This window comes from Simochromis diagramma, unplaced genomic scaffold (assembly GCF_900408965.1).
Source record: "Simochromis diagramma unplaced genomic scaffold, fSimDia1.1 OVJJ01000419.1, whole genome shotgun sequence".
Taxonomy (NCBI): domain Eukaryota; kingdom Metazoa; phylum Chordata; class Actinopteri; order Cichliformes; family Cichlidae; genus Simochromis; species Simochromis diagramma.
Genome location: NW_024387244.1, coordinates 624171 through 640933, shown reverse-complemented (window position 1 = coordinate 640933; position 16763 = coordinate 624171). Strand labels below are relative to the sequence as shown.

Genomic DNA, 16763 nt, shown 5'->3' with positions numbered 1-16763 from the left:
CCCCACCCTCATGCAGATCTGGCCTTTGGAACTATTTTGGTCTTCATGTGACGTATGACCCTGAAGGTAAGCCCGTCATGGACTAAAGTAAAACAGTATGTTGGATGTGCCACGCAATGCTCAATTACATGGGTGGGAGCTAGTGCGTTAGCGCAGTTAGCTCGTTAACGTGTTGGCCGTCCAGCCCCACGCACGGGGCGATCCGCGGTAGCTCGTTAACGGAGATTTGCCGTGTTGTGGCGTTAACGTCATTTCAGATTAACATACGCCGACAGCATCCTAGTGCAAAGACAAGTGGAAGCAGACAAAAACAACAAGCACGCATGCTACAAACTTTACCCGAGTCATTTAGACAGCCGTTAGCACAGGATTCTCCTTATGGGGACCTGATGTTTTTAATATGCTGCTGAGAATATAGCCCAGAAGAAGCGTATAGTAGAGCTTTTATTTTGAAAGAGCCATTTCTCTGTAATAAACTCTCATTTCCAAAGATGAGTGATTTCTCCATCAGATTAGGGCTGCTCGATTATGGCAAAAATGATAATCACGATTATTTTCACTGAAATTGAGATCTCGATTATTTGACGATATTTATTTAACAATAACAATGTATTGAATAATGACTTTAAAGATTGTCAAAAAATAATATAAAATAGCGTGCAAATACTGATAACAGTGCAAATGTTTGCAATATAAAAAATAAATGAAAAATGTAAACATCTATGTTTAGTGAACTTTGCAGTGTTGCTCTGTGGTGCAGCTACGACACCGTAGCAAAGTTTACACACTGTGTCTACTTGATCCACGTCTGACTCCGCGAACCCATAATGTTTCCACACCACTGAAGTTTTTTTTACCTCTCTTTTCAACCAACGGCCGCCACTCTCCTCTCCAAATAACTTCTGCTTAGCTTTCCGAGCTTCCCTCGGGTCCTCTTAATCAGCGGTCCCCAACCCCCGGGCCTCGGACCGGTACCGGTCCGTGAGTCGTTTGGTACCGGGCCGCGAGAGTTGAGGCTCAGGTGTGAAATGTATAGTTTTCAGGGTTTTTAAATCGGTTTTCAGCGTTATTTTGTTATCGTTTTTATCGTTTACTCGGTTTTCCTGGGACTTTTCACGTGTGTTATGAATAAATTCTCTTTTTTTCGGTACTGGTACTAGTTTTATTTTGTTGTATTTATCCGCGACACCTTAAAGGCCAGTCCATGAAAATATTGTCGGGCATAAACCGGTCCGTGGGGCAAAAAAGGTTGGAGACCGCTGCTCTTAATTGTTGTGACACGTGTTCGAAATGCAGAGAGGTGCGCTCGATTTGCCACACGGAGCAGCGCGAGAGTAAAGCACGAGGGAGGGGCTAATAATCGGCTCAGTCATTTTTAATGATCGTTGAAAGCCCAGATCGTAATCGTGATTAAAATTCGATTAATTGAGCAGCCCTACATCAGATAGATTTATTATTTTATTACTTTGTTGTTTCAGCAACATTAAATTTAAAAACTGTACTTTTGAGTTAAAATATATATATTTATAATTTTAATAAAGGACAAATTAAAAAGGCATGAACATTTTTTTTGTATTGAAAAAAAATATCGAACCGTGACACCAAAGTACCGAACCGAACCGTGAATTTTGTGTATCATTGCACCCCTAGTGTTTATGCAAGTGGAGTGGGTTTTAAAAAAAAAAAAAAAAAAAGAAATCTAGCTTTGAGGTTAGTTGTGAGTGAATATTTCCCAAATCCTGTCCAGCTAGCCCTAAAGTGATGCTGTGGCCTGGGTAGCATGTTTCCCCTGTTACAGTAGGTCTGGTTAAGGCAGCTGTGCGTCGAGCCTCATGTCGAACCACAGTCGTTATGGTTACCTGTGGTCCTGCAGCCGCGTATTTACACCAGTACACGATGACAGTGACACAGTACAAACTTCCTGCAATAGTTGAAGTCCTTCTTAAGCAGTGCAGTCACAATGTTATGTCCCTCTAAACCAGTCCGCGCTTTAAAACAGTGTCTGTGTGCAATGGCACGCTCCCCTGCGCAGTGCCCCCCTACACCAGTGCATAATCAAACTGACCCCTCTCTAGCCCCTCCTTGTGGTCAGTCCAGGATGATGCAGGCATGCGGCTGTAGGGGTCCAGAAGGATCCTGAAGCATCTGACCAGCAGGAAGACCAAGAAGAGCATGAGGAGGCCTACAAAGGCCAAAGCGGTACGCTGCTCCGTGTCCACCCCGACCAAGGCCAGAGGAGGGCTGCTGCTGCCGCCGCCATGATTGCCGGTGAGGGAGGAGCTGGCTGGGGACAGCAACAACTCGTAGTCAAGCGTGGGCACATCGTTCATCCTCCACGGGGCCCGAAGACAGGGCTTACACACTGACTGGATGGTTGGTGTGTTGGGTGGAGGTGCGGAGAAGGAAGGGAAGGCGTTCATTTAGGAAATGTTGAAAGGTTTTAATATTGCAGACCCTGTTTATTTATTTTTAGAAGAATAGTTACCGAGCGAGGACCGCAGAGCGTTTGTCTACGATGAGCGCAGTCCCATGGTCGCCACTGTATTGGATCAAATGTAGGCCAGTCAAAGTGACATGACCCAGACAGCTTTGACTCTCATGTGTTCTGACAGTGTGTCAAACACACACACTTTTCAATTAATAAGGACTATTTTTTGTGTAACACATTTGCCTAAAAAGTCTAATGACGCTCAGCCGTTCCTATTTCAGCGCCTGCCCTCCGGCGCTCATGTTTTTAGTGTATTTATCGGAGCCACGCCAGCTCTCATTCTCACTCAGTCTCACAGAGCAGACAGGACGTGACACCGCCTCCCGCTAACGCAAACGTCACTGATGGCGGTCAAGGTCAGCGTGCTCTAAGGGAGTTAAGAGCGCTGATGGACTTTAACACCAAGCTGGGTTCAGCTGTTTCAGCGCGCGTCTCCGTGTTGTGACGCTAAAGTGAAACGCAGACACGAGCGGCGCACTATTAAAGCGCCTGCAGAGGCCGGCAGCCCGGTGTGCGCGCGCCTGTGTGGGCACGCCTGTGTGGGCACATGTGTGGCTGTTGGTATGGAGCTAATCAGATTGGGAGGTCAGCTGCTCAGTGGCCCTGAATATAAAACAATGCATAACCTTTCCTGAAGCTGTCTGCTAAATGCTAAGTTTTCCCTTCGACCGGCTGGAGCGTGATAAGTGGGTCAGAGCTGTCAAACGCTGAAGCCACTCCTTTCCGGCGCCTCCTTCTGGGGTGATCGCTTCAGAAAAACGCCCTTCTTGACAAGCAGAGAAGCAGCGAGAGGTAGAAAATGTTTATCTGATGCGTTAGGCTGTCGGTCACAGATGAAGAGTGTCTTCATCCAGATGCAGATTGGCAGAATCTTTTTATGGGCTCGTTCCACTCCTCGGCCGATACGAAGCGGGCCAAGCGTCGTGAGATTGTCCGGATTAAGCTGAGCAACCACTCCCACACCTGAAAGAAACACCAAAGAAAGCCACCTGGTTAGAACATTGCCCCTTGTCTCTATATGCCTAAAATCATGACATTCAAATTTGCACCAACAGGATGCACCGTTTTTAATGTGAAGCGTAACAAGAAGATGAAGTCATTTTCCCCACAATGTGATTATTACAACCCTGTGCTTAATAAGCAGCAGTGACAGTGATATAAACCATCTGTGAGGAGAACACAGCACCAGCATCCCGATAATGACTCTCAATTAGGACTCTGAGTACGCTGCCATTACAGCCACATTAGCAGTAATGAATGCACGATTATAAACACCGATACCACGCTGCCTCGCCCGTATTTGTCGGTGCACTGTTACACCAGGACTTTCATTCACTCGCTCACTCAGGGGAAGACAATGTGCTGAGGAACCTCATTAATAATCTAAAATCTCCTGCGGCCGACCAGGTTTCAAATCATTGAGGAAAGATGATACGAAAGCATTTTTACCTGCTCACCTGTCTGATGGGTGGCGGCTACGCTATTTGCTTAAATAAACATGATACCAAGAGAGGAGGGGTCACATGTGGTTATAAGAGAGCAGTGAGTGGGAGAGATGGGTGAAAAAGAAGGACAATTGAAATTGTCATTTAAGGGAAATTAGTGCAGGGATTAAGAAGTGTGCATTTTTTCGTGATTCACAGCCGCCCTGCACAGAACATTATGGCTGCGTTAAAGAAGAAAAACAAGCGAGCGACTCGATGTACAGGGAGTCAAACAGGAGTGTAGGAGGAGCGAAAGATGGATGAACAGAGCAGGAGTTCCTGTGGCGAACAGGCAGCAGTACAGAGGAGAGGTTTGCTGGCACAGACTGGACTGACTCTCCTCTGTGTGACGATGGCAGAATGCCTTTGCCGTCCCTCCCTGTGCCGGGTTCAGTTTAAAGGTTTTCTATCTGCTGCTTCATCAGCCTGCTGCCCCAGACCGGCAGCAGGCTGTTCCTATTTCAGCGCCTGCCCTCCGGCGCTCATGTTTTTACACTAAAAACATGAGCGCCGGGGCTAACCCTAACCCTAACGTGCACGTCCATGCGTGTATGAAACAGAGCTGCTGCGCACGTGCCGGCAGCTCCAGATGTTTGGCCTCTGAGTGACGTGATCAGCAAAAGTCCTGAAAACCTTGAAACAGATTTCAAAGACGAGGACGATGTGAACGGACGGCGTCACACGTCTGAAACGCGGGAGAAGCTTTGAAACTGTTGCTACAGTTTTGCAAATGTTGGAACTGGTTTATAATCCTGACGCATGCTCGATCAACCAGGCGAGGAAATCCGTTGATTCATCTGGACGTCTTCAGCGTTTCGTAGGAGAAAAGCTGCGTTCACAGACTCGATGTTTAACCTCTCAGTTTATTTGTGGCTCACTTATACAAACCACTTAACATACTTGGTGTATTTTGATACCACTCAGAGGTGGGGCTGTTGCACAGACTGCTGTCTAAACTGAAAAGACTCATTTCAAGCTTTTGATGTCGCGGGTCAGTAGTTCTATAATGTATTTATAACGTACAGCATTTCTATCTAACACGCAGCAGCAGCAGATTTCCAGCAGCATGATGAACTTCAACCAGCACGACCAGCTGGAATACTCTCAAAATGATCATTTGCCCTCGTAAACATGAAGCAATCGTTTTGAGTAAAATGTCATTGAAATATAGAAAATCAAAGGTTGATTCAGTCAAATAATTCATCTTTAAGGTAACTATGCTTGATTGATAAACATTCAGTTTACATCTAGTTGGATTGGATAAATTTCCATTTTACTTTGTTTACACGTAAATGTTTTTCAGTTTCTTAAAGTCAACATTTTGGGCTTAAACATGTTTTTGAGTGTAATTTATTGTTCTGAAATAATTGGGCAGCTGTTAGTAGAGACTAATTTTCATCATATATAATAACAGGACCTGTTAATGACATAAATAACACGTTTTTGGTAGGAGGTCTTGGTAAAGCATATTGTAGCTTTTGTAGAAACGGGTGAGATCAAAGGTGAATGTAACAAGTTGCAATAAAATAGCAGACAAACAGACGTCCAATGAAAGTGAACTCTAATCCAGTAATGTACTTGTTACATTCTTATTTTTAGTAAGTGATAAAATTAAAATGTCATTAACAACATCAATGACTAAAGAATGTAGACAAACAGAAAACTGCTGCAGTTCCACTAATGGCCACTTGAGACTCTGAAAGCAAGTCAACCCCGACAGACTTTAACCAGCTAACATGACCAACATGTTCTGATGAGGTCAAAATATGTTTAGTGTCTCTGTAGCTTTCGTTTGCTGTAATAATAACTGTGCAGGGACATAACTCACTGCTACCTCTTTGAGCATTTTTCTACACAATAATCTGACACTTCCTGTATGGCAAACTGTACTGACAGTCTGGTCTGTGCTCAGTGTTAAACTGCAGCACTGTTTATCAGTCCGTTAGCACAGACCAGCAGGTATCAGCGCTGAAGCTATCCAGCAAGCTAATGTTAGCTGATAGCTTAGCATTCCAGGCTCTCATCCAAAGCTAGAAGCTTAATACCAAAGTGAAGACGTCACAGCAGCTGGACTCCTGCATGGAAAAAGTCCAACATACAACCACAAATACACACGTGTATCATTCTGCTGCAGTTTAGGTACATAAAAATATGCACGAATAAATATTATCGTGCATATTGTACCGCGTGTATATAGTACAAGTTACCTTTGTATTTCATTCATTTTTGCACTTTTGTTGTACCCTGTCTTTATTTATTTTATTTTTTTTTAAATTTTGCAATTTTTATTGGTTTCTAATAAATTTCTGATGGACTTTTTCTTCCTCGGCCTTGTGCTGCTGTAATTATTTAATTTACCCAGTGAAAGATTAATAAAGTCTATTTATCAAAGGCATGTAAAGTCTTATTTTAAACCTGCAACGTGCATGCATGTAACTTACAAATGTAACCTCTTCATCTGATTCTAATCACTCTAATTACTTGGTGAAAAAGAATTTAATAAAAACAATTTATTGTATTTGAAATAGTGAAATTTATCATGTCAGACAGCAGGTATCCGACTGCTCCTACGTGGCTAATGTATATTGATTTATTCAAGCAATGAGCTGGACTGAAGAACCGTGAGTGTAAAACATACAGGATACAGAGAAGTCGATTTTTTTGGCCACATACTGTAGATAAGGTTTCACAGAGTGTGTGTGTGTGTGTGTGTGTGTGTGTGTGTGTGTGTGTGTGTGTGTGTGTGTGTGTGTGTGTAAGTAAAAGTCATTGGGAGGTAGAGGGAGGACAGACAGAGATTGCTCAGCTTATTTTCCTCCTCGTTAAGTCTCACTCCCACCATCACACACACACACACACACACACACACACACACGTCCATCAGCCTCGTCTCGCATTAGCTCTCGCCCACTCCATCTCTCCTCCAGGACACTTCCTCCAGGCAGTGACGAGACCCCTGAGATGAAGAGGAATGAAACGGACATTCGTCAGTCTTCGTCAAAAAGCCGTTAAACGCACACCTCTCTCACACAGACACACAAAGAGTGCACCAGCAAAAACAGACAGTGCAACAGTGGGCAGACTCTTGTTCTCTTTAGCGCCACTCAGACGTACACAGCATGCGTAGGATGAGGACACAGACAGACAGAGACACTAGGGGGAAATATTTACAGCCAAACTAGGACTCGTATAATACTTGGAGTATTAGGCGGCCACACAAATGGGGGTCTGTGTTAGTGTCTCCAGCCACCACATCATCAGCTCTCTCTGTATAATGTGGTGGTGAAGATAAAAGCAGGGGGCGATCGTGCTCAAGAGGTGGCAGTTCGCCAGAAGGTTGCCGGTTCAAAGCCCGGCTCCGACAGTCTCGGTCGTTGTGTCCTTGGGTGAGACACTTCACCCGTTGCCTACTGGTGGTGGTCAGAGGGCCCGGTGGCGCCAGTGTCCGGCAGCCTCGCCTCTGTCAGTGTGCCCCAGGGTGGCTGTGGCTACAATGTAGCTGCCATCACCAGTGTGTGAATGTGTGTGTGAATGGGTGGATGACTGGTTGTGTAAAGCGCTTTGTGTCCTTAGGGACTAGTAAAGCTATACAAATACAGGCCATTTACTGTAGATTATTCATCTAAATACTAAACAAAGACAAAAATAGTTACATTTTTATAAAAGGCGGCGAAGCAGCTGAATGCTGAACACAAGTACACGTTTAGTATCACGTAAGAATTCATCATAACTTTTCATATACTGATTATATTTTGGTCTATCTTTGGGCAGCAAAGGCAAACCTGCGGAGCCTTTCTGTAAAAATGAATTAGAAATGATATTTTCTTTGCCCTGTGGTCTCCATCATCTTTCGGCTGCCGCTCTCCGCCCACGATACCCACTCATGCAAATTTCACACCCAAACCCTGCATCGTCTTTTCAGCCAACACGAGTTGCACAGACCACAACCGTCCTACCGCTTCATGTACACAGATAGCCAGCCGTGCAAGGCTGTAAAGGTTCAGTGCAGAGACAGCCTTGATTTGTCATTATTTATAGCCCGAGTAAAGCCACTCTCTAAAAGTAATTAGACTTTAGAAACAAAGAGAAAGGGAGGAGAGGGAGCGAAAGCGAGAGAGATGGTAAATGTTCCCAGCCACAGCCTGCTGGGAATTGAATTAACCCTTTCCAATTTGCTACTTATGAAGATAAAGTGGACCTGAAGAAAAGGCAAAGGGCAGCTGCGTGAGATCCACCAGCTCAGGTGGGCATCCCCACTCCATCATCGGAGGAGTAATGCTGTTTCCAGGGCATCAGAAAAACATATCTGCCCATAAACTGCACACACATGCACGCATATATTCAAAGAGCTGGAGGCCCCTGTGGAAGCTCTTTGGTAGCACTGATGAGACACTGGTTTGGGGACTTTCATATGTGCGCGACTGTCTCGCTTCATTTGTCGCCTAAGGGAGTTGACAATTGGCTAATGAGGACGACAGGGACCGGGTCACCTTGCGTTGTGTACAACAAACGTACTTTCCAAAAAAAAAAAAAAAAAAAAAAAAAAAAAATCCACCTTAACGATCTCGGACGCGTCTGGCTTGAACCTGGAGTTCACAGCAGCTTCGGTCTCTTGTACATATGCAAGTATGCAAGCATACTAACATTTAATGACCCGCGCACGACTGTCTAACAGGTATTTTTAGCATTTAAACTGAGACAGCACCGAGCGTCTGTGCACTTTTTACTCTTGGCCAGCAGAGAGCCCGTCATAATTGGGCTGGCAGACAGTCAGTGGCTACAGTAATGGTGATAAAGTCGGCCAATTAAATATTCCGCTGTTCCGACGCAGCCATTCGTTCGGCTCCGTGGACACACTTGGACGAGAAGGTGTGTATGTGTGTTGCGAGGACAGATATAACGACACAAAGTGAGAGAGAGCATCCTGTTCTTTTACTGAGTGGACATGCAAATGAGACAGCAGTGCACTCAAGACTGCTGACCTCTGAAAACAAAAAGGTAGACGCAAATAACAGAGAGCGCAACACACTTCATACTGAGGGACCCGTCAGTCCACAGAAACACATCCAGAGACGTGCTCCCACACAGACGTTTGGAGATCAGGCGCTTCTACAGGAAACTTTCTTGGTGATGGTTCACGTGAAACCTTTGATGTAGTGAACCAGGAGAAACAAGGGATGAAGAAACAGGCAAAGACAAATGGAGCTGTGCACAGACGAGGGAGCAAAGGGGCAAAAACAAAAAAAGCAAAAAGCTTCTGCTGATTCTCAACAGCAGCGACGCAGCTGAACAAATCCATCTTCAAAGCTGTGATCTATCATTTTATCACAGCCCAGATGAGCACAAGTCTCGTTTCTCTATCAGCATATTTAGGCCTCTTCAAGGTCACCCCTGCATCAACAGTGAAATAAAACAAGATTCTTCATCACTGTTGATTCGTTTTTTATTTTTAAAGACAGGCCTTCTGCTCTACATGAGCACGGCGAGGCTTAAATCCCCCGAGAGGCTCGTGTGCTGTACACTGACCTGCGTGTTACTCCAAAGAAAAGTGGGATCAAGTCTACTGACATTAGGGGGAGGGGCCTGCTATGTACTTAGTGTCCAGCGTGCTGCGTCCTCTCTCCGGGATGTTCGTGTCACTCTTTCTGACAGCCTGAAGCTGCGTCTGACTGTCAACAGGGAATATTTTGAAGGATCCTGTGGCTCAGTGAAGGAACGGGACTGGAAGTCCTGCTGTGATCTGGATCCTTAACATTTAAACATTCATTGTGCAAGGCGTGCAGATGTGAGGCGTTAACCGATACACATTCATACCAAATCAAGCTCTACAGACATAAACTGTGCATATTTACTGATATGCCCATTATAGTCTACGTGTCCCGTCCACCTTTGACATGTTGCTTTGGATTAATATTGACAAAATCGTGCACAACAACCCGCAATATACATGTTTCATGGTCATAATGCAGATCCAACTCTGAGCTGTAACAATGGTATGTTATGGGCTCTACATAACTGTAGTTACTGTGACATCAACCACTGATTACTTCCTGTTTTAAAGCAGTGATTTTAGTACTGGGGCTGGGCCATATCATACCGTTCACGGTGATACCGGTATAATGTTGGGCAACCATAAGAAAATGAAATATGGCGATAGAATATGGGTAAAACGCGCATGCGCAGTGCCTTTGTTTTCATACGCACATGGCGGCGGCAGAGAATGAGAAGAGCGAAAGCGGATCGTTGAATGAAACGGATGAACCTGAACTGGTTTGTAGAAACAGCTTCACTGGTGTGGAACTGGTTTAGCTTCCGTCCGTCAGACACACAACAAAGCACTATTTTTGGTAGCGCATGCTAGCGGGCCGTGGTTATTACAGTGTTGTTTGGAAAATACGGCGCACTTAAAATCAATCCTTTGATTTTTCTGAAAGTCGACAGAGCCCCTTATAATCCCGTGTGCCTTATGTATGAACTCTGGTTGTGTTTACTGACCTCGAAACGATTTTATGTGCACGGCGCTCGAAAATCTGTCAAATGTTTCAGTACGACTTTGCTGAGCTACGAAGCCGCACCGCTTGATGGGTTGTCGGAGCATTACGGCTATCGTAGGCGGAGCCTCGCGGAGTGATACGTACTGTGCTTCAACATAATGTTACCGTATTGTGTGTGTTATAACCTCTTTTTAAGTTTTGTGGATATTATACATGGTTATGCTGAGGATGTGTCGGCCAGTTTCCACTGGAAACGCCTTTTGGTTAAACTGTCAGCGAGGAATTTGCATTTGCACTGTTAAATGTTTATATAACTTTAATGCACATAAAAAAAAAACAGCTGCTTGTTTAAGTGAAAATACATTGATGGGTTTTTGCACCAATAAAGTTGAGGAGTTGTAAAGTATTTTGTCTCGTGTCAGTTATATCGTCAGTTATATCGTTATCAAATGTATATCGTGATAAATATTTTTGGTCATATCGCCCTGCTGTATTTAATACTGTGGTCAATGCTAGGTGATGTTGTTTCGGAGCTAGAGGAGACCATGCTCATAGAAGAGGTTAGTACCCGGCAGAGTTCTTGGACGGGTTGCCATTACAGTTAACTAATCAAGAAGCTGTATTATTTGTGATACAATCCAATTATAAATGCTGCAACAGAGACAAACGCCAAAAAAAACACAATCGAGAGCTGAAGTTCAGTGATGTGAATTAGCTGAAGTGATGGTGGGCAGCAGCTAGCACCTACAGCCACATTCACACACACTTATTACTCAAAGGTCCAATTCCTGCTAACTTACAATCCATCCAACCATCCATTGTCTTAACTGCTTATCCTACTCGGGGACATGTTGGGGCTGCAGCCTGTTGCTGTTGTCATCAGGCAAAACACAAGTTTAACAAAACATGCTCCATAGAAAAGTGAGGAAGGGAAAATCATCTATAGAGACCGAGACAGTCTATTCAATTTGATTTATCCAGCGCCACAACAACATTCGCCTCAAGGTGCTTTATACTGTAAGGTCGACCCTACAATAATACATAGAGAGAAAAACCCAACAATCATATGACCCCTTATGAGCAGCACTTTGGCAACAGTAGGAAGGAAAAACTCCCTTTTAACAGGAAGAAACCTCCAGCAGAACCAGGCTCAGGGAGGGGCGGGGCCATCTGCTGTGATTGGTTGGGGTGAGAGAAGGAAGACAGGATGAAGACATGCTGTGGAAGAGAGACAGAGGTTAATGAGAGGTATGATTCAGCAGAGAGGGCTGTAGTGAGTGACGGAGGCGACTGAAGTCTAATGAGCTACACTGTAAATGTTTTTTATTTTTTCCTCTATATGGGATTAACTACAAAATAAAGAAATTCTAGGCCGTGCAAGGCCTTATAAGTTACTTTGTAACACGGGACATACTGTACAGATGGTTTATGTACAATATATGTATAAACACCTTTAATGCATGAGGAAAACACCTTAAAAGTGAACACTTAGTAAATGCCACTGTCTTCAACTACAGTTTCTGAAAGCTGGACATATATACACCACTTTCCAGATTAGTGGGGATAAGCAGATCTCCTTGTATTTTATGGACCGTTTCACTGGAATTAATTAAATTTAAATATTAAAACGCAGCTCGAGAAATGTAAAATATCAGTCCTACAGGGAAGGAATAAAACAATAGGAAAATCATGAGATTTATTAGCTTAAAAATATATTCCCAACTTTCCGGTGTGTTTTTGTGTGCTAATAGAAAGCGTTACACAGACAGAGTTGAAATATTTGGCCATGATTTCAGAGCATAAAAGACCTTTGTTTGGATATTAAGAGCATTACATGGTGTGTTCAGTGTTTTATTGCCCTCCTCCACTGCTAAATAAGGTTACTGTAAAATAAATGTCATAGAAAATATTAGCAGCTATAAAAGTATTACTAAAAAAACCCAGAAAGATTAAATGCACACACTCACAGAGTGAATTTTATTGGACCAAGTCGTAACTCTCTGAGCTATAAATGTCATTTTTTCCTATTTATGAGACCTTTGGGGGTCGACTCAAAGCAAAGAGACTCCTGAGAACACGTCTACCTCACCGATGCAGGTGTGCTGACAGGACGCTCCTGTTCACCACCGCAGCTCTAATCAGGTCGAACCCATCCGTCCCACCAGTCAGTGTGAATAAATGTCAGCCCAATCATATCTGCCTAGATCCTATGTTTAATTCACAAATCACAGACATGAAATATTCACACAATGATGAGGATGAAAGGAGACCAGTTCACAAGTTTGAGCAGATCAGCAGTGGGTGGACAAAGGCTCGTGAGTGGGCTTCTTAAAACATTTTTTTATTAATTTAGAGAAAGGATAAGAGGATGAGAGATAAGTCGAAGAACATACAGCAGCTCACCTTGAAAGAACTCAGAGAGAGAGAGCTGGTGGTGAAGTGAGGAGTGGTCAGACAAATGATGAGGAAAGAAAAGCAGGAAGGTGGCAGCGCTAATATCTGTGACTCAAGTCTGCAAGTTCACACAGAGCAGAGGTGTGTAGCTAACAGGGGGGGGGACATCTGCAGGTAAGAAATCTGAAGGAGGTGAAAGAAAGGAAAAGCAAACAGATGAGATGGAAGGTGTGCGAGTGCATGTGAGGAGCAGTATGGAGATGTCAGCACTCTTAAAGCCAGAAGGCAGCACTTTCCTCCCATCACAGCCATTCTGTCAAGCCCACTGGGACAGAACAGAACCTGTGCCAGCCAGTCAGCCGGCCCAGGGTGAAGGCCATATATTTTACATGCCCTGCCCACACGACACTTACTCAGATCCAAGGTGGAAAAGGGCTGAGAGTCAGCATAAAGAAGGAAAAAGGCAAAAACTTTCTCCCGGACGGTAAAAGGAAATGACCCTGAAAGTCAGAGTCCGGGCGTAAAACAATGCTTTTCAGTCAACGAGGGAATAAAAACTAGCGGCCCCCACCCAACGCCGTGAGAGTAGAATATCAGGGTGAAATGTTCAGCAAATCTGGTCTGCCTTTAAAGAATGAGAGGAGTTTTAACTAGTGAGCAAAGTGCTGATTCAAACTGTGAAGCTGAAATAACTTTGCCCAGCAGGGTGCACACGGCTCTGCTCCCCGGAGACAAAAGAAGCCCCGAGCCGGAGTCCTCAGCACAGAAGAAGAGTCGAAGCAAAACCTCGGACATCTGCTGAAGTGACGCTACGCTGTCCTGATCTGATTACCGAGCTAACAGTGAGCTGGGTGTGGGGTCTTAAGCCTCCCAAATACCTGGGGCAGAAGAAAGGACAGCTTCTGTGCACAGCGTGCATCATGAGCCATCGGCAGAGTCACTCCAGTAAGTGAACTGGTCTCCCTTTCTCTTTCCAGAGGAGTTAACAGAATCGTGTGGGGGAGTTTCTGTCAGTGCTTCGAGCTGAAGCAGAGCAAATAAATCCCAGAGTCAGATACAGAAGGCTGATAAGTTATGGGCTTGATGAATATTTGATGGCTGATCTTCAACGAGGAATCCAAGCCGGCCACGTCGCTCTTACTGGTTAACGTTGAAGACCTACAGCGACTTTGCTGCATCTCCTCTGACACACAAGTCATTTCTACCTTCCTGCTGGTTTTGCAGAAGGGATGTTTATGCTCACTGTGCTGTGGTGCTACATGATGTACAGTCCAAATGAATCATGCTTAGTGTAACATACAGGTGATTCAGGTTCACGCGAAGAAGTCGTTTCAGGAGTGAAATTAAAACGATGCAGCAAAGACACGCGAGCGACTTTGTCTCCTTATTCGGCCGATTTTAAACGAGGGCCAAACAACGTAATAAAGCAGCCACCCTGGTGAGCAACAGAGAGTAAATGATGTCAAAGCTAATAACAGTGACTGGCAGTGAGACACTAACGTGCTCCATGCTGTCGATCCTGACAGGCGAGGAAGACGGGCTTAAACCCACCTGGGTTCCCTCTTTTCTTGCCATCTCTCGATGTCATTACTCGATGACTGTGGCACTCAGCGTTACTACGCTGTGTTTTTATCTGAACGGGTAAGCTGAGAGTAGCCACAGACCATTACTTCAGATTCATTTCTCCCTTTTTCTGTAAATTCCTCTTCATCCAAACTGAACGCTGCGTACAAACTCAACTCTTCCAGGTAAAAATCTTACGGTTTGCCTGCATATTTAGTCTGTATACAGGAGGAGAAAGCAATTCATGGCTCTCGATTGTCATGTTGGCCTTGCATGAAGGTGCCTTGGCTCGTCAATGTGCAAGCAAAACCACAGAAGAAGTCTAAAAGCTGCAGTGCAGCGAGATACCAATGGAGTATTTAAGAAAAACAACATTTTTATGAAATATGTAACTATGCATTACAGCACGATGTCTGTCTGTACTTTAGACAGATGAAGCTGTACTTTGCCTCACTGATATGCAGCCGCCAGCACAGTGTAGACACCGGAGCGAGTCTTTTTATTGGTTCTATTTTAAGCCAAGACAATTAAATAGCTCTCTTTTTGGGGTATCACTTACATTTTAATCTGAAAGCTCCAACTGGTCTCCAAAGCACCGAACCTCTCTGCTCAGCAATCACCATCAGATACCCAAACTTGGATTCCTGATTACAATTAGCGAGGCACGGTAAATTATTCAGCAGTTGTCACTGTAACAGGAGACAATATGGATGGAAGAAGCCAAGGAGGCTGTGGAGCATCCAATGGCTGACACAGATTTATACTTTGATAAGTTAACGATACGGTGCAGGACAGGTCAAAACCCAAACTGCACGATAGCTGCACAGAGCCGATCACAGTGTGCGGATGGATGGATTTCAAATATACGAGCAAATTCAATTCACGATGAAACCAACGTCTATTTTTATTCTGACCAACGTTGAAATGACCCCAGTTCTGCCATTTGTGTAGGACGTATGCACCTGTGCCATCCTATTGTCCTACCTGATGCCCTGCAGGGCACTCAGAGAGCAGCAACAACAACAGCCCATTTCAGCAGGATAATTCAATCCGTAGTTCCTGAAGGTGGCTTGCACAGGGCTATGAGCAGAGAATGAATTCTGTCTTTCAAGAGGACAGTCAGAGTAATTTCATGGTACAGCGGGCCATAGCATGTTTTTTCAAGCATATCCAGGTGAGCAGGTCACGTGGTTACTGATCTAAGGTTACCTTCTTAAAACTGCAAAAACTACGCTGCCTTGATAAACATTTTTACAACATTTCCAACAGATGAAACAATCAGACGATGATGGGAACGATGCAGCAGCGTCTGTATTTTCAGTTTGGGTCGTCCGACCCTTCGATCTTCACCCCCATTTATTCCCAAACCTACAGGAGCATTTGCTGCTGCTCTCTGGCAGAAACACCGATCAGCTAATAGTGCTTTGGCAGGCTGGGGCTGAGCTCCAGGAGGACAGAGCAGAGAAAGTTTTGCCACAAATGGCAAACGGATCGTCTGCGGACTTTTGAACTTGGAGCCTGGAGCGACACGACGACACACGGCAGTCTTACGAAGGCGCCCCGCTGAACACTTGAGCTGTGATTACTTAAATGATCGCTGCCTGCCTGCTGTTTTTCAGTCGCAGTCATTACAGAGCTGCGTGCCCGCAGATCTCTGCCCGTCATACGACACCAACCTGATTCAGGTGCGCAGTACGTGCGTCCGCTGCGTCCAGACAGCTGCAGCTACAAACTTTAGGATGTGCTCGGCTCTCCTCCTCCTCCTGCGCCTCCGCTTGTTCCTCCTTCTTCTGCTGCTGCTGAGAGTCGCTTTGCTCCGAGACACGACTGGAGGCAGGCAGCGACTCTTAAAGCTCCCCACCCACTCCGGCCTCCCGCAGGGCGAGCAGCCAATCACAAATGTGGTCTCGGCACAATAATACAAAGACGATTCATACGCGAGACAACTTTGTCGTAAAGAAACACTTGAATGTGTCACGAGGAGAACATGAGAGCAAAGACCTGATCGTTCAAACACAGCTTAGACCGACGCGGGCGGACGTGCAGGTGTGAAGGTCATTCTTTGCATGGACACTGATAAATATCAGTAATAAGTCGGTGTTTATGAGCGCCTGTCAAATCACAAACCTCTCTGCTGCTTCCGCTAAAGGACCAATAGAAATGCTCAGCTGAGTATGGAAGTTATCAAGTGCCAGACTTTGTTTAAACTACTTGACTGAGATCGAAAGCAAAAATCAATTTATAGCCACATGAGTCCTTTATTTTTTAATTTCATGCTCCAGTACAAAAGTGATTCAGGCTCTTTCTGGTACCTTAAAGTCATCGGGAGCGTCCGGGGAG

General features: G+C 44.8%; 1 protein-coding gene across 3 annotated transcripts; it reads right to left on the bottom strand.

The window, feature by feature from the left end:
* Positions 1–1547: 1547 nt before the first annotated feature.
* Positions 1548–16476, bottom strand: LOC120747296 (cortexin-1). Of its 3 annotated transcripts, XM_040053066.1 has the most exons (3): positions 16100–16476; positions 2486–3451; positions 1548–2366 (listed from the first exon to the last, which is right to left on the bottom strand). In XM_040053066.1, exon 3 carries the CDS (start codon positions 2328–2330, stop codon positions 2040–2042), a length of 291 nt encoding a protein of 96 aa, XP_039909000.1. In that variant the 5' UTR covers positions 2331–2366; positions 2486–3451; positions 16100–16476; the 3' UTR covers positions 1548–2039. The 3 variants fall into 3 exon arrangements, with proteins under 3 accessions (XP_039909000.1, XP_039908998.1, XP_039908999.1); XM_040053064.1 differs by having other exon boundaries at positions 1548–3451; positions 16100–16473; XM_040053065.1 differs by lacking the exon at positions 16100–16476 and adding an exon at positions 6646–6674 and having other exon boundaries at positions 1548–3451.
* Between the last annotated feature and the right edge of the window lie 287 nt (positions 16477–16763).

Coding starts and splice junctions, on each gene's coding strand:
- LOC120747296 (XM_040053064.1), bottom strand. CDS start 2,420: ATGAACGCCTTCCCTTCCTTCTCCGCACCTCCACCCAACACACCAACC.